Raw genomic sequence first — 23,839 nt, forward strand, 5'->3', positions numbered from 1 at the left:
CTCTAATATTGTTTTATGGCCCCTGTCAGTTGCATGCCTTTAGAATCGTCCCCTCCTCTCCAGGCGCCAACCACAAAGAAAAAAGCACCTGAAGGAAATAAGCGGAGTGTAAGTTTTTTTATTTTATGTATTATTATTATTATTATTATTATCATTATTATTATTATTATTATTATTATTACTAATTCAGGTTTATGACCACCTCTATACAGGCTCTTATGGGTATAGGTGGTTTACAGGTAAATAAGAGTTATCCACTCGTACTCGATCGACCTTCAGAAACGATCCCCCTCCGTGAGACTGCGATTTTGCGTCCGCGACAATTGACCACTTCTGTACAATATTTGCGAGAGTTTGGAATTTAGCCGCGACACTTCTGCACCCGATGGAATACAAAGGAGGCAGCCTGCGTCGCGTGATCGTATGGCGTTGTTGTTGTTGTTGTTGGAGGTTGTTGTTGTTGTTGTTGCTGAAGGTTGTTGTTTTTGGGGGAAGCGCTCAGACTTCGAGGTAAAAGTACAAATACACCGACACAAAACGACGCCAGTAAAAGTAACAGCTATTGTGTGCAAAAAATAAATAAATAAATAAATAAATAAAGCAATCATGTAAGAAATAGTGAAACTGTAAAAAAGTAGATTTTCTTTGCACTATAGCGGTGGAATTGAAGGTTTATTCTATAGATTACTGGAAACCAAGAAAAAGCATTTTTCTTTTAATCTGTTTTTGTGCGCTTTTTAACTTTCTTTTTTTTTTTTTTTTTTTAAAAGCTACAGCAAAACTCCATCAACCTACACCCCGGCCTCTCTCGCGTTCCCTTTCAGTTTCAGTATCATGGCATCCAAAGACACCATCAAACGCCTAAAGACGGATCTTGAAGACATCCTGTGCTCGGACTTCTCTTACATCCTCAACAAGGTGGCTGCGAAAGGTCTGATAACGACTCGAGAGTACCGCAACATGAATAGCACCGCGCTCCGGGACGTGGGGACTCGCACGACTGAGCTGGTGGACAAGCTGTTATTCAAAGGAGAGGAGCGATGCAAAGAGTTCCTGCAGCTTCTGCAGACGGACGACGTCGTGGAGACCTTTCCTTGCCTGGGGAAGCTTCTCCCACCCGAAAGACCTGCAGACCAAGGCAAACACACACACACACACACACACGCACACGCACACACACAGACACACACACACACACACACACACACACAGTTTATTTGTGCAATGAAAACGTGATACGACAGCATTGCCAAGTGGATTCCTTTTTGGGGGAACAGTGGCTTTATCGTATAAAAAAGCTGGTTTCTATACGATAAAGAAGCCTTTTTCCATAAACCCTTAGTTGATGCTCAAGTTGCATTTCTGTCCAATACCATCAACGCTACTTTTAATTCACGGTTTGCGTATGTGTTGAATCCAGTTTTAACTCTCCTTTTTTTTCTTCTCAGATAAACCGAAGGCCCAAAGACAAGAGCAGGTGCAATTTCTTTTTTCTCTGCCTTGATTCTGTGGAATTATAGTTACATTTTAAGGGTTAGTTAAGCAATGGTGTGGAAGGAAAACAAATACATCTTAATGGAAAATAAAATACATACATACTACATCATTTCACATACAGTAATACATACTACATGCACATTAATTCACTGGATATGCCAACCTGCAAGTTGCCCTTTAAAGGAAAAGCGCCTGAGACACATGTGCACGTGCATACGCTCGCATACGTTTTACGAGTTTTCTGGTATTTATTTTTGCTCATGGCTTCCCATGCAGCTTAACATTCATTAAAAAACAACTACGGTGCGGTTATTCATTTACTCCACTCGATTATAGTAATGTATTCCACTTGGTCACCGTGACTAATTCTTCTTGATCACAGCTGGTGCTCAACGGTCAAACAGGGTCTGTCTTTCCTGTTGCAGGATGATCGCTATCAGTTGACCAGCTCGCCCACCGGTCTCTGTGTGATTGTAAACAATGAGCAATTTGAGAAAATGGAAAAAAGAACTGGAACGAAAAAGGATGCTGGTATGTTTTTTGATGGTGCAGAGCACACAAGACAAAGCGTTGCCCAATTATTTCAATTAAATATTGAAATGGTTAAACTGTGATGTCACTGCTCCTCCTTCCTCACAGATAGTTTGGCGGAAGTGTTTGGCTGGCTGGGGTTTAAAGTGGTGCTGTGTAGCGATCAAACCAAGAGCCAGATGGACGAGGTGCTGAAACTCCTCGCTTCTTCGAGCGACCTACGTCGGCTGCAGGAATCCAATGTCCAGGAGTGGTCGGGCGGCCAGTTTATCAAACTGCAGGCGCTGCCGCAGCACGGCGACGCCTTCGTCTGCTGCATTCTGAGTCACGGGGACAAGGGGGGTGTCTTCGGGATCGACGGAGAGCTTCTCCCCATCGGCAAAATAACTTCCACTTTCGATGGGTCCAACTGCCGCGATCTCGTCAACAAGCCCAAAGCGTTCTTCATCCAGGCCTGTCAAGGTCTGAATATGCAGAAAGGAATTCAAGTTTGTTCGGACGGAGGGCTTCAAGAGGAGGATTCCCCTGCTCTGTCCTGGTACATCCCCGTGGATGCTGACGTCCTGGTTGCCGTGTCCTCGGTCGAGGGTTATGTGGCATTCAGACACGTGAATGATGGGAGCTGGTTCATCCAGGCTCTTTGTTCACAGCTAAAGGAAGGCTGTCCCAGGTAACACGTCCAAACTAAAATTCCGTTTGTATTGTATTTATTGCATTCTATATATTGTAGGTATTTTTCTGTATATGGTTTTTGAAGTATTCCTAGTTTGTGCACATTATAATTACTTTGAATTTTGTTTCAGGGGCGATGACATCATGGAGATCCTCTACCGGGTAAACAATGATGTAAGCCAGAAATCGGCGTCCGGTGTAGACAAGCAAATGCCTGAAGCCAAGAGGGTCACTCTGAGGAAGAAGCTGGTCTTCTCACCAAGCTCCAATTAAGGCCATCACCCTGGACACACAGTTATGTGCTTGGGGTGGGGACACCGCCTTTCCATACCAAGTACCTGTGTGATTCATCACTCTTACTAAACCATGCATCACACTTTCAGGGTAAAATGTTTCTTCTTTTCTGATTAAGTGCCCAGCAAAACGAAAGTACAAAAAGGTGCCGCTTTTAGGAAAATGCACAAGCAATTACTTAGTTGATTCTGCTAGATGCTGTTTCTTCTGTTTGTCTTTACATTATACCCGTGGAAGGTTTCGGCATCCAATCCCAGCAGGAGCTAGAGACTCTGACACGGACTCTTCCCGTCCGTCAAATAATTGATTTCAAAATACAACTGTTGGTTTATGAAGCACAGAATGGTTGAGGGCCAAAATAAATTTCTGATCTTCTGCTACGTTATGGACCATCCAGACCTCTCAGGTCGTCTGGGACAGGTCTGCTGCAACTCTCAGTTATTTTAAAAACAAGGCTGAAGACTTTTCTGTTTGCCGTTGCCTTTGACTAAACCAAATATTGATTTCTTGCACTCCACTGTCACTGTTACTTGATTTTATGCATTCTATTTCTTAACTTTATAATGTGTTCTTTTCCTTTTACAGTGTGCTGGTTTTGCACTTTGTCTTGACGCTTCTGATGTTTTATTTAAAACACTTTGAATTGCCTTGTTGTTGAAATATGAATAACAAAGAGTAAAACAAGGTTTCTTTGATTCATTTCTTGCACTGCACTATAACTTCTGTATGTGACAAATAATCTCTTGAACTTGCGCTTGATCTTTTATGCATTCTGTGTATTCTATGTTTTAACTTTATTCCTTTTATAATGTGTTTCTTTGCAATTTGTCTGAATGCTTTTTATGTTTTATATAAAGCACTATGAATTGCCTTGTTCAAATGTGCTATACAAACAAACTTGCCTTGCCTTGCCTATTGTTATTGTTCCAGAAAAATTCTCATACTTTTGAAATCTAAAACTAACTGGAACGCAAAATCGGCCAAACCTATGAATAGGGTTGACGTCTTGCTTGAATGGGTATGTCACAAACATCTCGTGGTTAAAGTTTCTTCCAAATTGATCCACATACGGAGCAGGAATTAGCGAAAAACTGACCAAATTTGATGGATTTCACAGACGCGGTCCAATGCATTTCATGCTGAAATATGTCCAACCCGGCTAAAAGTATCCTCATCACCCTAACAACTAAGCTATAACAAACGGTTGAGGTGTTGTTTAAACCGGTATTTCCATTTCATCCAAATTGATCCACATACCGAGCAGATATTAATCATAACAACTTTGATCCCAAATATTCACCTGGTCTTGCTTAACTGACATGCCACTATTTGTAAAAAAAAATGAGCAAGATGAGATTTGCAGTAAGACAAATTATTCCATAATAATTCTAATAAGAAGTTAATGTTTGTTTCTATAAATCTAGTCTGCATTACAATATAGACAAGTATTTTATTAAACTGAATTTTCCAAGTGTAGATTATTAACAGAAAAAAATAGAATGAAGTAGTAATAACTAACATGTTTTTATATATTACTAAAATGAATGTATTTATTGTTATTGTTATAAAAAGTGATTACAAATGTTTCTGTTATTGTTGCAGATGCCGAAAAATAGCCTAAAATCTGAGACCATAAAGAAGCCATTGTCTAAAAATCCAGTCCTCAAGGTCAGTCACAATATGACCTTGAAGACTGGATTTCGCTGCATGACAGAAAATATATGTTACATGTGCCTAAAACAAAAACAAATCCTGTGTATTGCTGTCTGCAGCTATATGTATGTATGTATGTATGTATGTATGTATGTATGTATGTTCAAGATCAAGTTCAAGACATACATATACATACGGTCATACATATATGCAGTGAAATGTCATGACACCCGGTGATTACGCACAATAAGCTCTATAAGCTCCAAAAATACTAAAAAATACCAAAATGTGCGTAATCGACACAAGGTGTATGTATGTATGTATGTATGTATGTATGTATGTATGTATGTATGTATGTATGTATGTATGTATGTATGTATGTATTATTATTATTATTATTATTATTATTATTATTATTATTATCATTATTATTATTATTATTATTATTATTATTATTATTATTAATAACATTGTGTGATAATTTCCCTTGATAATCCGAGTTCTGTGTGCCAAAAATAAATCCAAAAACTTTTCAATGGGAGAGAACCTAGCCAGAAGAGTGCGGCAAATAAATCCGGTCGTCATGGAAACGAATGTAAACACATTAGGGGAACCGGGGGGGACCATGATTGTGACGCCGCAACTCTCCCCCTATAAAGCTGCTTTTGAAGGATCTGCCGCGAGTTTACGCCAAACGAGACGAAAGACAACGTACACAATATAAAAATATATATTTGTATATATGATATATATATATATATTTTTTTTTTTTACAATCTCACCGGGAACTGTCTGTATTTTCCCAGTGCCTCTCTGAGTACCGAGGTATAAAACATGGAGGTCCCGCTTGAAGACAGGACGGCCGTCGCTGACAGCCAGGCTGTGCAGCCGCAGCTCGCTGCGTCTGAGGAGGCTGTTGCTTTCCTGTTAAGCATCGGTGAGTTTTGCGTCGCAAACCGCGTTTGCTTGGCTGTTGTGGCGGAGCAGCGAACCGCACCTGGTTCTGGCGCAGTACCTGTCGTGCCAAAAAGTGATTGTCGCCCACTGCGTGGGTTGTAATCCGTCCAAATACAACCCTCGTGAATGAAAGCAAGCTATTTTGAGTCAGAAATAACCTTTATCATGTCACCATATCACCTGTTATCATTTTTTTGACGAGTGCAAAACTGCATTTTATGAGTTGTATTGGCCCTTTAAAGGCATTTCAACTGGCCAAAAGGGCTGGGTGGGCTATCATCTTTACACACACAACAACAACACAACCCTCATGAATGAAACCAAGTCATTTTGGGGCAAAAATAAGGTTTCGGTGAGAAGGTAGACGCTGCAATCCCTTTTCGGCGGACGATCACTTTTTGGCACGGCACCGTATCCCCAAGATTCAAGATTCAAGAGGTTTATTCGTGACATACATATACATACTGTCATACATATATGCAGTGAAACGTAAGGGGCTGTCACTAAATAAAATTTTAATCCCCACCATCCTCCCTTGCTTTGAGTGAGTCGGGATGGAAGCCGCCATCTTTACCATGAGCCCCCCCCCCCCCGGTTTTCAAATCCTAATGGTGTTTGTATATTTGTGTATTCTCTAATTCCACCGTGAGGCTGGAACCGGGGGTAAAAAATACTCTCTGACGTATGTAATGTTCAAATTCAAAGGACTAGGCACTCTGCACTATACAAGGACGTAAACCGGTTTCCACCGTTAATGAGAAACGTCAATAAGACGTTGATGAGTTAATGACAGTTATCATAGTATAATATATATATAAGTGAGGGATCAAACAGGAAAGTCCTCTAACATGGGCTCGGCTCCTACAGAGAGGATAATGCTTGTCCATCCTATCGAATGCGTTCTTGACTTAGTATGTATGTTCTTTTTTTTTGCATTGTCTCTTACTACTCCTTACATGATTCAAGATTCAAGAGGTTTATGCGTCACATACATATGCATACGTGGGTGTATGAACGATGTTTCCACCTCGAGACTGGGTGGAAACATCCCTGTTTTGCGTGGCGCGGTGGCGCAGTGCATTACAGCTGCCTCACAGCAAGAAGGTCCTGGGTTAGATTCCCGCCTGGGGCGCTGTTGGCGCCGTGCTCCGGTGGGTTATCTCCCAAATAGGAGCCTTTCTGTGTGGAGTTTGTATGTTCTCCCCCTGCTCAGATGGGGTTTCCTCCACCTAACGTCAGTAAGGACCCCCACCAAAAACATGCACTCATCATCTGACCAGCAATGGACACTCATCCCGGGTGCATCCACGAATGCTGCCCACTGCTCCTGGCTGCCCCCCCGGAGGACAAGCCAAGGATGGTTTAAATGCAGAGGCCTCATTTCACCGGCCACCATCCAAAGCGTGTGTGTGTGTGTGTGTGTGTGTGTGTGTGTGTGCGTGCGTGTGTGTGTGTGTGTGTGTGTGCTGTGTGACAATTAAAGATTCTTCTTTTTCTTCTACATATTATGCAGTGAAATGACTTTGCAACGCATCCGGAGATTATGCACAATAGTTACTAAACTGAACATAATAGCTAACCTAATTTCCACAGAGCTAACTAAGTGAAACGCATTCCTAACATGTAATGCAGTTAGTTAATAGAATAATATGGATAAAATAAAATAAAATAAAAATAAAAGCAGAATAATACAGAGTGGGGGTACAAAATAGAAGTAAAGGGAATTTGTAAAGGGCTATTTGTATATACAGATATGTGCAGTAAAGTGCATGTGAATAAAGTGAATATGGAGATATACAGTACAGTATACAACAGTACGACACAGTAATACACTAACATCATGTCATTTCAAGATTCAAGAGGTTTATTTGTCACATACATACGTTTATACATGTGTGTCTGTGTGTGTGTGTGTGTGTGTGTGTGTGTGTGTGTGTGTGTGTGTGTGTGTGTGTGTATATGTGTCTGTGGGTGCGTGCGTGCGTGTGTACGCTACAGAGCCAGCGGAGTTGCAAAAATGTGTGTTTCCAGACTCTCTGGTGACGGTGTCCGAGGGCGGCAGGGAGGTGGGAGAGTTCACCGTCACCTTGGAGTTTGCACAGCGCCTCCACAGGCCCTGCTTGCTGCTCCACGCCCACAGCCGGGGGGCCCTGGACGACACTCCCTGTGGAACAACAGTGACAGGTGAGCGAAGACTTCAGTGATAGCCTGTTGGAGTTTTTCATTTCTTCTTCTTATTATTTTTTTTATCTAAAAATGCATTCAGGGGCCTCGAGGATGATGCCAGTCTCCGGAAATGGCAGACACTTTAATAATACAAAGTTTGATATATTTTAGGTCGGAAACAAAAAATTGACTTTGGTTAACTTAACCACTGCAAAAGTACAAAGTTGGAATCACAATTAAAAAGTGGTGCAGTGGTGAAGAAGCCCTCAGACCTTTTACTTAAGTAAAAGTAAATGACATATCGAGGACATACATATCGAGGACATACATATCAAACATACCTAAGGAAAAGTACACAAGCACCTGTTCTTAAATGTATTTAGAAGCATTCAAAATAGAAGTGCTTCTCATATCCAGTGCATTGATATAACAGAGCCAACATTGCGGCATTCGGTTCCTACCGTACCTTTCTTTCTGCAGACGAGTGCTCGTGCATTTCTCAGTTGCTTTCCTCAAGTCACGCATGTGCCTCGAACACTCATGTCATTATGTCACTTATGTGACGTGCTTATCTCAAGTATTTGACATATTTCTTCTTTTGTCTTTTTATTGCCATCCGTGTCAGCATACCTGTCCACGGACCTGGAAATATTGGAGGAAGATCATCATGAATATGTAAAAGTGAGTCGTCCTGGTGCCCTCACCCTTGATTAAACATGCGTAGATCAGATGCAACCGCCAATTGTCTGGATTCCACTGACAGAGCAAAGGGGTACTGCAGCGACTGAGAAACGCAAGCTACTGTACGTACAGACCCATCCCAAGTTTCACAGAACAAGGGTGTCAAAGTATTTTTTGATCACAGGCTGGATTGGACCTAAATACCGCTTAGTGTGCAGAAGATTTGTTTTTTTTTTAAGACGTACTGTAGCTGGGGGACCAGCGCAGGCCATTCACAATCTTATTTCGGCCTGACAGTTGTAATGATCCTGCAGGCCAGAGTGTGGACCCGCAGACCCGCTGTGACCTCTTGACCCCTTCACCAGAGTTTCACATGACGTTTATCTCCATCCGTGTTTCTTTCTGTTCTGATTTTTTCCGCGTCCGCCATTAACTCTCTTTCATCCCATTTTCAGCCCCAGGGTCAGCAAATGGAGAGGCGGTGTCACATGGTTCAACGGGACGGACAGATGTTTATTGAGAAGGTTACCGCTGTAGGAGAGGTGAGAAAAAGAGTAAGATGTGTATTTGTTTAAATTATCTGCTGAGCTGCATTTGGGTTTGGGGGGGAGGAGGGGCATCTGGGTGTCCTGCGCTGAGCGCACTCGGCTACGTGGATGGCCGCGCGGGGGCTTGAGGTCTGGTGGGGCGTCTGGCCGGTATGGCGGGCCTTGCCTTTACGCAGGGCGTTGGTGGGCATGGGGGCCCCGCCGGCTCGCCGGCAGGGCGGGCAGTTCGGGTGGGGTGTCGGTCTGTCAGTGTGGGACCTGGCTCCGGGCCTGTGGTCCGTTCGTGGCGCCCCATGCCCGGGTTCTGCGCCTGTGCCTGCGTCTTGTGCCTGCACGTGGGGGTGGGTTGTGTGTGTGTGTGTACCTCAGGGGTGCAGGGTCTCCTGCGGGGTGCTAGTGGCTTTCCTGCGGTCGTGGAGTGTCTATACGGCTGCGGGCCTCAGAGGTGGCTTTGGGGCCTTTTCCGCTGCTTGGAGTCGCTGCCATATACTGTAATTCCAAACTCGTACACCAGAACTAATTGGGACGAGTCCCGCACACTCACTGGTGGACACATCACACACACACACACACACACACACACACATACACATACATACATACGGGCCGGCTCATCACAGGCACAAACACACCACCAGCACGTGCTTTGAACACACTCCCAGCACCCTCCTGGTTGCATCCCTCTCCTTTCCTCCCTCATTTACTACCCTCACTATGACAGGAAGAGGCCACGTGCCCAATTGCTGTTCCAGTTTTCCTGGATTTAATAAACTCTGTTTTGTCTATACATGTCATCAGATGTTTCTATGTTTTTTCCATGAACATGTTGTTTTTTGGTTCTAGTAGTAATGATGATGAGTTGTTCATAGACCGAAACATAGTCAGACGGTTCTCCAAAGAGGGAGGTTGGTGGTGGTTGCGTGTAATAAAAAGCTGTGCTCTTGTCATCCCACAGGGCGTCCACAGGACAGAGTTGTTGCAGCAGTTGTTGTTGATGACTAAAGAATGAATAAAGAGTTGCATTGCAGGTTGAGAAGTTGAACTCCACTTGCAGACTAACTCTGTCCTAGATGCAATGGAACAAATACTCTGTGTTGTATGCCCAGCATGCTTACAGCAGAGGTTTAAAAAAAAACAAAAAAAACTATTGGAGACATTGTGATGTGTTTTATCTCACATGTCTGCGTGTTGTGAACTTGTATCCTGTAACGTGTGACTGAATTGTAATGTTTGTGATTTTTTTTGTGTTTGTGGTTTGTTGAAAAAGAGATCTTCACCTCAACAACACGAGCCCACACGCTGGAATAAAGCCGCGTGTGTGTGTGTGTGTGTGTACGTGTGTACGTGTGCCAGGAAGTGAAACAGCAGAATGATTCCTATGCGCTGTCGGTCGTGAAAGGCCTGGTGACTGAGGGCTCCAACCTACTGCTGATGCGGCTGATGGCCCTGAGGAAGGCCGTTCCACAAAACATGGTGTTCATCTCCTTCGGGCAGCAACTACACATCACCCACACCACCTATGTAAGCACACGCCGTTCTCATTGTCGGGCGTGTCCGTATGGCAAATGTTTGGGTCGCAAGGTATAACCGCAGCTTTGTCTCACGGTGCGGTCAGAGGGAGCTCGGCCCGAAGCTGCTGGAAGTGGGACGCGAGTCGTTGGAGGTGTTTGGGGTGGAGAGGACGGTGGACTCCGGGGAGGACGTGCCCACCACGTGGCAGTGCTACTTCCTGGCTGACGGGTAAAATCACCGACTTCCCTTCCCACACGCCCGGGTAGATCGAGACTGGCGTAAACATCAACCGCCAGGCGGCCGAACACGCCGCTTCCTCTGAGGATATAGTCGGAAGGAGTGTAATGTCGGTTCCTAGGTGAGATTATACGGTGAGGGAGGCGTCAGTCTTCCGGTAACGACGATAACCGCTTCACTCCGCGGGGCAAATTGCGATGTTTGAGTGTAAAGGGCCGAACATGATCTTGATGCAACAGTTTATACCGTGTTCTGGCTTCACATTGGATTATGTGCGGTGTTTGTATCCCTAATTACTCTTAAGAGCCGTTTAAAGAGTAAATAAGTAAATCTTTATTTGTATAGCACTTTTTCAAAACACCTTTTGAAGAGAGATTAAAACCAGACAGAGTGGGCAGAGAAAATGAAATATAATTTAATAAAAAAAGAAAAGAATAATAATAAATGTAAAAAAAATTAAAAGCATATAAATAAAGAAATAAATGACATAGTAAGATATAAAACAAATATAAATGGATACAAATAAATAGGACACAAATCAACAAATCCAGAAGGGCACAGAGCTCTGAATGCTGTCTCATGTAAAAGGCCTCTTGACCTGTTTTTTGGGGGGTTTTGGTTTTTGGCTGTTTAGACACCTGGCCAGCAGAGTGCAGGTGGGGTCACCAGTCACCATGAGGCTTCTGAAACTTCCTCCACGGCCTGGACAATGTAGGCATCTGGCATGATTATAAAACACAAACACACGCGCACACACACACGCGCACACACACACACACACACACACACACACACACACACACACACACACACACACACACACACCCACACACACACCTCTTTGCATTATGTTGTTACTATTCCACTTCAGATTCATTGGTGCATAATACATAATAATTGTCTGTGCATGTATGTGTTATGCGTGTGTATCACAGACCTGGCGGATGACAAGCTGCTCTTTGCGAAGATACCTCTGGTCTTGGAGGAGGACATGGAGCTGCACTGCAAGTACCTGGACAGAAAGGTGACAGGAAAGGTTAAAATGCTAAAAGTGGTCACTTAATTCTCAGACTTGTAGTGTAATCCACTCAACGCAGATGATCTTCTGGATTTCCTCTTTAAATACGATAAACATCAGTTGGATTGTTTTCATTTGGGATTTTGAATTCCTGAGAAGATAATACACATATGACTGTTGTGTAGAATTCCCTAATGTCACCATGATCATAACTTCTTATTTACTGTATCACCCCCCTGAATATGTTCTTCTATGTGTGTTCTGTCTGTGTGTGTGTGTGTGTGTGTGTGTGTATGTGTGTGTGTGTGTGTGTGTGTGTGTGTGTGTGTGTGTGTGTGTGTGTGTGTGTGTACGTGTACGCGTGTCCGTTTATCTGAATTTGTGAATTCTCTGTGTTGCAGGAGGAACTGAAGGCGGACCACGCCACATACATGAGAAAGCATCCAGAGCTCCGTGCCCTTCTGGCTGACTTCCTGCAATTCCTGTTGCTGAGAAAGCCCGATGACATCTTCCACTTTGCAAAGGAGTACTTCCTTCCCTTCGCCTCCAGACACCCTCCAGGACCCAGCTTCCAATAGTCCACCTCACACTGAGAACATATTCCCAACCCCCCTTTATTAGATGTGTTTTAATTTCCTCATTCTCTTTAAACCGCAAAAATTAGTATTCAAACAGAGCATGTCATTTTTAGCTCATCTTTTTTACTGGCAGTTATAACCACGTGGTATCATGGATAATTAAAATGGAAAACATTAGGATCCAAATATATTATTATATATATAATATAATATCATATTATATGATATCATGTAATATCATATAAAATAAATAATAATAATGTAAGATTTTCAGGTTGCTGTGTGAATATTGTGATATTTGTACCTCAAGTTTGAATGCAATTGTTTTGAACGCACTTGTTTTGAGTCTAGGCCACCTGTCAATCATCCTTGGCTGGGCGGGACTTGAATGGCTGACCAATGAGTGTTGGGTTTCCAAACCACGGTTTATTAATTTCCTCGTCCTCTTTAAACCGTAAAAAGCAGCATCTAAGCAGAGCATGTCGTGTTTAACTCATCTCTTTTTACTGGCAGTTATAACCACGTGGTATCATGGGTAATTAAAATGGTAAACATTAGGATCCAAATATAATATTACATAATATATCACATCATATATATCATCATATATATAATATTATGTAATATGACATCATATCATATTTTAATTAAATAATTAAATAAACAAACACATAAATAAAAAATAAATAATAATGTAAGATTTTCATGTTGCTGTGTGAACGTTGTGATATTTGAACCTCGAGTTCGAATAGAATTATTTCGAACGCACTTGTTTTGCGTCTCGACAAGCTGTCAATCATCCGTGGCTGGGCGGGACTTAAATGGCTGACCAATGAGAGCTGGAGTTCCGAACCGCGGTTCACGGCTTTTGGATGCGGTCGCTCGGTAAAAAGAGTTGTTCGACTTCCCCAGTCATGCAATTCGATCGGTGCGATGCAAGGTGAGCGGGGTAGCAATTCCGGCGAGCGACGAACGAGAGCCAGAAAAAAAAAAGCATTCTCTCAAAATGACCCGATAAGGTCCGATAATTCAAACCGTCGATCCCAGGAAATCGTTCAGCCTTACTCTCTCGCGAGCGTTCATTGCGGCGGAGAAATAACGTACGAATCACAACAACAACAACAACAAAAACAACAACAACCCACTGCCGTCAGAATGTTCTGTGTCGGTGCGAAGTGGAGGTGAGTCAGTCGGATTCGACGTGAACTACGCCCGCCGCCCCTGGTCCCCCCCCACCCGCTAGGACTTCATTCCACTCTCGCTGGAGCGACTCCCAAACGAGTCGTTCGAAAGAGTCGAGTCGTTCGGGAGTTCCCGAGAGTGAACTCTCGAACGACGCTCACTTCCCCGAGCGGGAGCCCAATCGGGGAAAGCGCGGAACCGCTCTAAGTTCAGCGCCGCGCAGACCTCGGCGCGGACCAAATAACCTCTCGAACTTGAGCTGGGACGTACAGGCAGGCCGAGGAGCCGGTGGCCGGCGGCCCATGGAGGTGAGTTGTTGGCGGCGACGTTGCCTCGGCGGATCCCGTCTTAGTTCGGCGGAGTAAACTTGTGGAAGTGGACCTGAGTTTTCTGTTCTGGAGAATTCCGCCGCCCCATGGCGATGACGTCACTCCCACGCGCTCCCCCACTTGTGTGTAAATTAGGGTGTAAAGTAATTTCAACGTGTTTATTTGTCACATACATACATGTAGTGAAATGACATAAGCAATGGAGTAGAAATACGTGTGGTTTGCTTAACTTGTCATGACATTTCACTGCATATACGTATGACCATATGTATATGTGTGTGACAAATAATCTCTTGAACTTGAAACTGAACTTGTGCTTAGTGGATTTGGATTCGCAGTATACACTTCAGCTTGTGATGTTCATGTTAATTGAAAGGTGCAGTGTGTTGAATTTAGTGACGTCTAGTGGTGACGCGGTACCTGAACAGCCCTCCCCCGACATGGCGGCCGGGAAGTTCGCGAAAAACGCGGAAGTCCCTCTCTACAACCAGCGATAGGTTCGTCCGTTCTGGGCTACCGTTGAAACATGGCGGTGCAACATGGCGCCCTCCGTGGAAGCCCACCCGCCCCCTACGTAGATAAAAACGGCTCGTTCCAAGGCAAAGGCAACACAACGGTTCTTATTTGTATGGTATTACGCGCTGATTAAAACATACTTGTGAATGTTAATTACATTTCTGCCACGTTTGTTCCATAAACTCTACACACTGCACCAATCAGATACTTTTGACTTTTACTGAAATAGTATTTCTCAACTTTTACTCAGGAAATATTCTTGTAAAGTACCTATACCTTTATTTAAGAATGGCATGCAGGTTATTTTCCACCTCTGCCTGTAATGCTCTAAAGCGTGTGTGTGTGTGTGTGTGTGTGTGTGTGTGTGTGTGTGTGTGTGTGTGTTCATAAAGATATTCACCTTCAGTTCTTATCTGTATGCAATTAGTAAAGATACAGATGAATCCACTGCAGTTTAGTTGAGGTCTCTGAGATATAAGGGTAAATGTAGTCGATCTCGGCCATAAAACCTAACAGCATTTTTCAAATCAAACACTTTGCAGTTTATAGAAGAGACGTGAGAGCAGGTTAAATTAATCTCATGAGCTTGGTTCCAACTTTATCTACAATCACGCTGGTCTTGGACAGATTTACGATTAAACAGACTCCATCGATAGCGATTGACATTGATGACAGACAATTTTTTATATTTTTTTAAACTGCCAGACAACATCTGAGCATTCAAACGGTGTAAGTGCAGTTTACAGTTTTCTGAAACTGGTGGAGAGAGAGAGAGAGAGAGAGAGAGAGAGAGAGAGAGAGAGAGAGAGAGAGAGAGAGAGAGAGAGAGAGAGAGAGAGAGAGAGAGAGAGAGAGAGAGAGAGAGAGAGAGAGAGAGAGAGAGAGAGAGAGAGCGAGAGCGAGAGCGAGCGCGAGCGCAGGCTCAATATTCAAAATAAAATAAGTGCCGTCAGTTAAGCCATTTTAAAAGGAAAAAAATACAATTTACTACTTGAAATTAAATACTTTCCGTTTGTGAACAATAAGGTGTGAGGTTCATATTCATGAGGTTCACAAGGTGTTCCTCATGAATATGTCTTGCCCAGACAATTCGCTACCTCAATACCCATTTACACTTTAAAAAAAAGTGCCTGATAAAAAGGGCACCATGGGGTCCATGTGGCAGGTGCTCACCACCCCGCACACACCTGCCGCTGTCGGGACAGTGGAGACGCACGTCTCCCTGTTATTTCCGTTGCTTTGGGACTTGATATAGTCAAAACTGGATGTTTTTGTGTAGATGCTTTACTTGTTAATAATAAATCCTGCACTTTTGGAACGGGGAGACTGAATTTGCCACATTCCATTACGTCCTATGCACGCGCGAACCCACACGTGTTAGACACCCCTGTTCTAGTAAATACTTATATTGCATGTATAAATGAAATACAGGCCTTTTGAACTTGCTGCGACTTGTTTGTTTCCTGTGGCCCCTCCTCTAGTAACAGAGCGGCTGATGACGTTTGGAGCCGTGGACTGAGAGGAAAGATGGATCCTCTTACACTTATGCGCATCGATGAAGAGCTGGATTCTTCTGAACTGGCTGCCCTGTGTTTCCTGTGTGGTGATGTGCTGAATAGAAAATATCTTGAAACGGTGAGTAATTTTTCTTTGTTTTTTTTACAGCTCCCGTTTGTAACTCTGTCTTAAGGCAACACTATAACTTTTATTTTTTTACCTTAAAATAACAGCTTCCAAATCATTTTGATGGTACACTGACTTCTAATATGGAGAATGGTACTTATTATTTGTTGTTGTTGTTTTTTTGCTGAATAAACTTTCTATCCTAGGTCCCGACATTGTCTAAAAGTTCTTAATGTGTTACCAATTTAAAAAAACCCAGTTCTTGTGTCTTCATGCAGATAAATGATGGGAAAGAGCTGTTCATTAGACTGGAAGAGAAAGGTCTCCTTGACAACAGCCGCTTCCTGTCCCAGCTGCTCGAGACCATCAGTCGATCAGACCTACTCCGCCTCCTGGAGGCAGACAGCCGACGGCGGGAGAGGAGCGGTGAGCCGCAAACGGATGCGAGTCCCCTGTTATCAGATTATAGGTGAGCGGGGCAACAAGTTCAATGTAATTCCAGATAGAGATAAGGCGAGATGAAACTCTTATTAATCTCTGTGGTTAAATTCAGGTGTCACAGCAGAAAAAAAAAAAAAAAGCAGTGCACATCAAGTATAATAAGAGAAGCATAAGAAGTAAGATAGAGATAAAAATAAAATGTTTTATAAATTTAAATAACAAAATGTAAGATTTTAAACACACATTTATCCGCAGAGTTAACGTGCAGTAGCACTATGCTAATTAGTAATAATCAATGGCAGTTGTCACTCCTATGTCTGGGTTGGGTGTTTTTTTGTTTTTATTTTTAAACAATACACACTGGGAGATTTCACCCACCGCTCCGGGTTCAGGAAGAGAGATGGAGACTCTTGGGCAGTGAGTGGCAGGCACAACGGTTTTTATTTAAAGGATAAATAAAAAGGCTTGCTGGCCAAAACGTGAACATAAAGCAATGTTTGTAATAATCAGAGTCCGGGTCCATGATCTGGTCCGCAGGGACACATCTCCTGCACCACGCCACCCCCACTGCAAGACAAAACAACACATAAGAAAATTCAAAAATGCTAATGAGGCCGATTAGGTGGACTCGGTACAGCTATGCCGCGGCGGGAAGAAGCCAACATCGTCACCTGCTGACCGTGGCTTAACCACGTCCCCTAGTCTGACACATACCCCCACCGTCCAACTTAGACTGGGGAGCCTTCTGGCCGCCTTTTTCGTCTTGGATCTTGGACTGTTTGCGACTGTGGCAGGGAGCAGTCCTCCACTGGTACCCACGATACGGTACCTCCCTCCACCCAACCCCACACTTCTTAGGGTCTGGGGTGCGCCCCGCCTGCCTCAGGGACTCAAGCACTGCGCCCACATGCTGCATGTGCTGTCCCCAGATGTCACTGGATAATTACGTCATCTAAGTAGGTAGCTGCGTGCGGACACAGGACCCGGTCTCTGAAAGTTGGATGTGGCCCCGAACAACCCAAACTGAAACGTTACAAGTACAACCCCCACTGAGTGGAGAAAGCTTATTGTTCCTCAGGTGACAAGGGAATCTGCCTTTAGCCCTTGGTTGAATTAAGTGTCGTAGAAAAAAATCGAGCCGCGCCTAACCGGTCAAGGGGCATCGGATATGCATCTAATTTCCAAACCACGTTTACCTTCCGGTAGTCTACACAGAAGACTGACACATCGGGCTGACCTACCACCATGATGGGACTACACCAGTCACTTGTAGGCTCCTATCAACACCATGTCCAGCATGGCCTTCAATTGTGACTGCACGACTTTGCGTTTATGTTCGGGCAGGTGGTACTGGCGGGAGCTTACTTTCACCTCTGGCGTCATCTCCACATGATGGTGGTTAACGAGGGAAGGGCGGCCTACAACAGGGACTTGTAGAGAACTCATCAGAAAACTGCCTTTGTAACACGGCCACGTCCGTGCTCGGGCGAGGGATGGTTACTGGAAAGGCCCAGGGTGGGATCGCCGTAAGACTTTGCAGGGGCACCGCCTCAGGTACTCGGTTGCATAGTCCACTAGGACCAACACAAAAAGATACCCCCAGGCACTGTGGCTTAACGATCTGATGTGGTCCATAACCAGTCCTTCGAACGGCGCCTCGACTAGGGGGAGTGGCCTCAACGGCGCGGTAGGTGTAGCCGTAGGATTCACTAATCTGCCCAAATGCCCAGCCTGTAGTGTTTTATTGTATCCAAGGTGACCTGCAAAAGCATTTCTAGGCAGCTTTTCGGAACCAACAATTGGGTAATTTCCTCTCCTGACTGTCACGGCTCACTCGATATAACCTCTAAGTGAGTGAGTAGCCTGGGTGAGTGAGCCTTGCATCTGGGCACAACAATTTGCCATCGATTTTAACTAGGCCCAAAGGCTCAAAGGCCACGCATAGGGTATCGTCCCGCAACTGCTCTTGCGGAAAATCTTCTGTGGAGGAGAGAGACCACTGGGACCGGGGAAGGCCCCAGTGGTCAATCCCTAATGACCCCTCAGCGACACCACACAATACTCACATTTCCCTACTGACCATGAGCACACTCCCCCAGCCTCCCTCATTTAACTGTCAAACCCTGGTCAATCCAGACCCACAATCAAGGACTTGCTACAGGCGGGAGCTAACGCAGCCTTCACCTTATGCTTTTCACCGTATAACGAAATTCAAGGCGCACCATCGGATACATGTGAATATCCCCCGCACACACCGAATCTCTACCCATGACGCTGACCAAAGCCCCAGGTCGAACCAGCATTGCTGGACCATCGTCTGAGAACAGCCAGAGTCCTGCAAATGCAGATGTCTACCCCCTTGTACTCTTACCGGTACCTTGTAGGTCCCTTCCCGACCGGGGTCGCTGGTCTCTGTTGGACCAGCGACCCAACACACACACGGTGTATTACTGGTTGGATTTCCATGCGATGTGTTCACACATCAAACAACAATGAGACAGTGTAGGATATATCAAGGTACCCCCAAAATACCTGTTTTGGTTTTTGGTGGATTAAGAGAGGAGTTCCGGACATTACAACTGTTTTATTTGTTTTTAGGGATTCTCTGAAAGATTGCCCAGTCATCCAATCTTCCTTTTATTTTTAGATTGATGATGAATGATGATGAAATTTGCCAACCTCTAACCAGATCAGCAAATTTCAGCACAGTACAGTAACTGTACTAGACTGTATAGTAGTACATCTGTACTATACCGTGAATAAGGGCATCTGGCTGGCAGAGACACAAAAGGTGGGAATCTGCCAAAAAAATAGCCCAGAATTGCTATTGGTTTCTGAAAAGCTGATTGGAACCTCCTGGGTGTTTGGTTGACAATAGCATACTGTATGTTACTGTAAACAAATGCACACTGGGATCGTGTCACAGATTTGAATGCAGTACCCTTTTGAAATTGAATCTTTTGAAATTCACATTATATTAAAAAACTAAACCTTATTCTCATTCATGCATGATCACAGTATGGAAATATTTCTGTATGTGTAATGTGTGAAAGATGTTTAAAAAAACACCGCTTTGTTCTTCTTCTTCATTTCATTAATTTGTTACGATTTCTGTGTCAGGGTGATGCTGTATAGAATATACGAGGACCTGACCAAGGAGAATTTGGAGAAAATGAAGTTTCTCCTAAACAGCAAGCTGGGAAAGAGGCAACTGGAGCAATGCACTGTGAGAAGATCTCATGGCGGAAAGAAATGAGTCCTGTGCACGTTCACCTGTTTTAAACAGTTTTTCAACTATTAAATCCACTCTTACAGACAGCGCTGGATGTGTTTGCTGAAATGGAGCGGGCTCGTTTGCTGTCAAGCAGCAAACTGGATGAGCTGCAGAGGATACTAGTGGAATGTGATTGCCATTTGAAGCTTATGGTACAGAAGTACATGAGAGGTATCTTACAGAAAAATGCACACACAGCCTTCACAGCAGCATAGTGTCACAGTAGTACATTAAGGCATGTTTTTTTTTTGTTGTTGTTTGTTTTAAGATTCTTCTGTGTCACAATATCAGCACATTCATCCAATCAGAAACCCGGATCTACTGCCCAGATCGACTTCTCATGTCATCAATAGACAGGTGTGTGTGTGTGTGTGTGTGGGTGTGGGTGTGTGTAGTATGTTAGTGTTAAAATGTGTGCATCTGTTATCGATGTTTTGCTGAAGTAAGCCAAGCAGCCGTCTGTTATTCTGCTTCTTTAACAGAGAGATAGCAACTCCACTGAGTCTCTTCTACTGAATCTTGCTATATCAGAGACACAACTCCCCTGTGAGTGTTTTTACACTGCTTCTCTGTATCACTTTTTATAACAAAGGCTTTATGTGTAAATAATAATTCTATTGACATATAATGCATTTTGGTAATGGCCTCTATAAAATCTGAACAGCCTTACAAGTTACACGATTTCAGGGTAATTTAATATTGCAAAAATGAAGGCCTGAATGTGCGTTAGAAGTTCAGATATTTGTTTTTGTCTACAAAATTGTTTGTGAAAGTTGCGTACATGGTACTTTAGGTTGAACATTGACTAGAATTTGTTGAACTACCATAATGAACAGAAAGCATGAAAAAAAACAAAACGAACTGTACCCCAACATCAATAAATTTCATTTCCATTAAAGTGGGGAATCTTCAAGGCATAGAGGATTCCTCGGTTTATTTTCCCAATAGTTTCAGCTGATACTGACAGTGAAGCTGTCTGGATTTTGCTAGTACCTGCGGATGCCCATTATTTGCATAGAAGAGCTTATGTCAATGAATATATACTGTATAAAGACAGACCGACGCAGATGAGATATAAAGCTGATGTGGCGGCTTAAAAGTACAAAACAATTATTTTCAGTTACAAACTGGGTTCCGTTTGTTTATAGCTGAGCCTTCTTTGGAGCCGAGAGAGGGGCAGAGTCTTTATTCCGACGCAGACGTAAGCCCTCCACTTCAGAATTGGGTAACCATCGCCACTCACTCCAAGATCACTCTCAATGGCGCACCGAAGGATTTTGTCCCGTTTATCATGTAATAAATGTCCACGCCAATCTTTCATGTGCGTTTGCTGTTGAAGGACTACTACAGCCTGGTCCATAATCCTCGTGGGACGTGTCTTGTCATCAACAACGAGCAATTCACGGGGGAAGGGCTGAGGGACCGAGCAGGAACCCAGGAGGATGAGAGTTTGTATCTCTCTGTGTGTGTGTGTGTGTGTCTGTGTCTGTGTGTGTGTGTGTGTCTGTGTGTGTGTTTCCAGAGCCACTGAAGATCCTTCTGTGAATACCCACTTCCTAATTAGTTGATAATGCTTCTGCCATATCTGTCACAGAGGCTCTGCGTGACGTGTTCGGACGACTGGGTTTCAAGGTGGACGTACGTAATGATTTGACCGCTGACGCCATACGTAATGCACTAGACGAGCTGGGGAAAAGGAATTTCATTGAAGCCGACGCCTTGGTAAGCAGCGCCGCACACCTCCTGAAGTGACAACAAGCTGTAGGTCTTCCGCACGTGCAGGTGGTTTACCTGGAGAAAAAAGGCTTAGGTGTAGAACACCCTCCATGTGGATCTGGCCAGTTTCACCCCGCTTCTTTGATTGGGGGAGTTGGGCTGCTTTTTGTCGGGTCAAAGTTATGGAAATGATTATCTGCTGGTGTGGGGGCGTTGCAGATGATGCCTTTTGGATCGTAAATATCAGACATGTTTGGCATCTACAACCCCAGAAGTGTAGGTCAGCTTCTCTCATCAGGAGGAGCGGGAGACAGGGCTGAGAAAATAAGGAAAATGTCTGGCAATAAGGGGCAGTAGCTGGATGCCTTCTACATGTGTGCAGAGAGTAATGTTTCGGAAGAACCAAAGCATTCCAGGCGTTCCTCTACCCTTGCCTGTGCCATCAGGTGGTGTGTGTGCTCTCCCACGGGGAAAAGGAGTGTGTGTTCGGGACGGACGGGCAGAAAGTGGCCCTCCGAGAGCTGACCAGGCCCTTCACCAGCGAGCGTGCAGCGACATTGGCGGGGAAGCCCAAGCTGTTCTTCATCCAGGCATGTCAGGGGAGTGGCTACCAGAGGGGCTCAATGCCCTGTCCGCCCAAGCCTCTCGGGGGGGAGGCGGCCGGGCGGCCCAGCCTGGAGGAGGACGCGGGGCCCGTCCAGAGCGAGCTGGTTCCTTCAGACGCCGACTTCCTGATAGGAATGGCGACGGTCGGCGACTGCAAGTCGTTCCGCAACACGTCCACGGGCTCCATCTACATCCAGGCGCTGTGCAAACAGCTGCTTAAGTCTGCGTTCAGGTAAGGAGGGGTAAAGGGACGGGGGGCTTTCGTCCTTTTTGTCTGTTTGTCCGTAATGAGATGTCTGAAGGCCCCAGCGGGATCAGGGGGAGAGAAGGTCTCCTTGTTCAGTTCACTGAGACAGAGGAGAGAGGGGTGAGCTTGTTCCATTTGTATGGACTGCCGCTCTAATATCAGTATAAACTAACTCTATCCACCATCTACAGTTGTATTCAAACATGTAAGAGGCAATAAACTCATACTGCTGAGAGAGTTCCCATTTTTGACAAAACCGAAACCTTAACCTTGATCACTGCGAAACGTGCCAGAGTTAGCTGGGTCGATGATGTTTGCCGTTGAAGCATTTTTTTGATATATGGGAGAAAGAATATTATAAGTTGTAAATGCACTGCAGCTGTTATCCATTTCAACATTCTCATTGCTAGTTATAACATATAATACTAACCCTTTCCAGAAATCTCCCCGTGCCTGCATCTTAACATCCAATCAGGGTGGGCCACACACAACAGGAAGAGAACTGACCTAGTTACATAATGTCAGTCTCAATAATCAAATGTAATTTAATTACGTTTTACGTCAGGGAGAGAGAGATTTTGTCCTCACTGGGCCAGCATGAAAGCGTTTCTATATTTGTGTCATGACTTTCAAAGTAATAATATTGCCAAATAAGACTCTCATTAATGATTTTAGATTTGAAGTCGATTTTATTGTGGGCGTAGATTCACACGATTACTTTTAAGGCCAATCGTATTGGCTTCAAAGAGTCACTTCGTGCAGCCTGTGTACAAGCAGAAAGTTGCATGTTTTTCACATTTCGTCGTGGCCTCTGTTTCCTGTGCAGAAACGACGACATCCTCACCACTCTGACCTTTGTCAACGGGGAGGTCAGCAGAGGGGAATACATGAACTTCAAGCAAATGCCGGAACCCAAATACACCCTGACCAAGAAACTTGTCCTCACCCTTGTCTGAGCCGACTGCAATGGAGTGTTTTTAATTAAGCCAACCTGTGTATTTGTATCGCACATCATTGAAACATGTATGAAATGCTAAAGAAATCCTACATCTACGGTGGTGGCAGCGGCTCGCGCTGTGGATTTGCAAAACCAGAGATGTAGGTTAGGATGTAATCCCAGGTGCTGTACGTGTGGAGTTGGTCCGTCGTCTTGTTTTCTCCCACCTGTAATGCGCAATGGTTGGATGGAAGTGCAATGATCATTCACGTCACTCCGATGAGATGTTGTGGATGTTTGCTGTGAAGAGGAATTAAAAATAAAAAAGTATGGAAAAACATGTTGCAAATCTTATTTCGTAGAACTACGTCTTAAAAAAAAACAAAAAAAAAAAACCCTTTTAGATTTTCATGATCTCTTATTTGGCCAAGTACATTTTCATGTGCCAGGAATTTGACTTGGTGTTGGTTGGTGCATTGTTTTACACAATCGGATACAGACAAGGAACACGATGAGTCTTAACAAGGGATAATTTACAGAATGTCCCCTGCATATTCTGGACAAATGAAAGAGCTGGCCGCTGATTATCCCGCTTACCACACAGCTACTTACTAACTAAAATGA

General features: G+C 44.1%; 3 protein-coding genes across 3 annotated transcripts; all 3 read left to right on the plus strand.

The window, feature by feature from the left end:
* Positions 1 to 834: 834 nt before the first annotated feature.
* On the plus strand, positions 835 to 3,741 carry LOC307237704 (caspase-8-like; the record flags this gene model as incomplete). The annotated part of the gene is made up of 5 exons (XM_080010467.1): positions 835 to 1,138; positions 1,449 to 1,477; positions 1,923 to 2,028; positions 2,137 to 2,698; positions 2,832 to 3,741. 5 exons carry the CDS (start codon positions 835 to 837, stop codon positions 2,971 to 2,973), a joined length of 1,143 nt encoding a protein of 380 aa, XP_079866593.1. The 3' UTR covers positions 2,974 to 3,741.
* catip (ciliogenesis associated TTC17 interacting protein) lies at positions 2,933 to 12,469 on the plus strand. Its single transcript, XM_080010468.1, has 10 exons — positions 2,933 to 3,008; positions 5,454 to 5,584; positions 7,603 to 7,788; positions 8,396 to 8,451; positions 8,907 to 8,993; positions 10,353 to 10,520; positions 10,615 to 10,739; positions 11,383 to 11,459; positions 11,684 to 11,772; positions 12,168 to 12,469. The coding sequence occupies exons 2-10, from the start codon at positions 5,482 to 5,484 to the stop codon at positions 12,342 to 12,344; spliced, it is 1,068 nt and encodes a 355-aa protein (XP_079866594.1). The 5' UTR covers positions 2,933 to 3,008; positions 5,454 to 5,481; the 3' UTR covers positions 12,345 to 12,469.
* Positions 12,470 to 13,701: 1,232 nt separating this feature from the next.
* On the plus strand, positions 13,702 to 23,544 carry casp8 (caspase 8, apoptosis-related cysteine peptidase). The gene is made up of 12 exons (XM_080010920.1): positions 13,702 to 13,834; positions 15,853 to 16,006; positions 16,273 to 16,463; positions 19,556 to 19,661; positions 19,751 to 19,880; positions 19,978 to 20,066; positions 20,192 to 20,255; positions 20,858 to 20,934; positions 21,049 to 21,157; positions 21,304 to 21,431; positions 21,872 to 22,263; positions 23,105 to 23,544. Exons 2-12 carry the CDS (start codon positions 15,899 to 15,901, stop codon positions 23,232 to 23,234), a joined length of 1,524 nt encoding a protein of 507 aa, XP_079867046.1. The 5' UTR covers positions 13,702 to 13,834; positions 15,853 to 15,898; the 3' UTR covers positions 23,235 to 23,544.
* Positions 23,545 to 23,839: the final 295 nt, after the last annotated feature.

Source organism: Zeus faber (genome assembly GCF_960531495.2).
Source record: "Zeus faber genome assembly, chromosome: 12".
Lineage (NCBI taxonomy): Eukaryota > Metazoa > Chordata > Actinopteri > Zeiformes > Zeidae > Zeus > Zeus faber.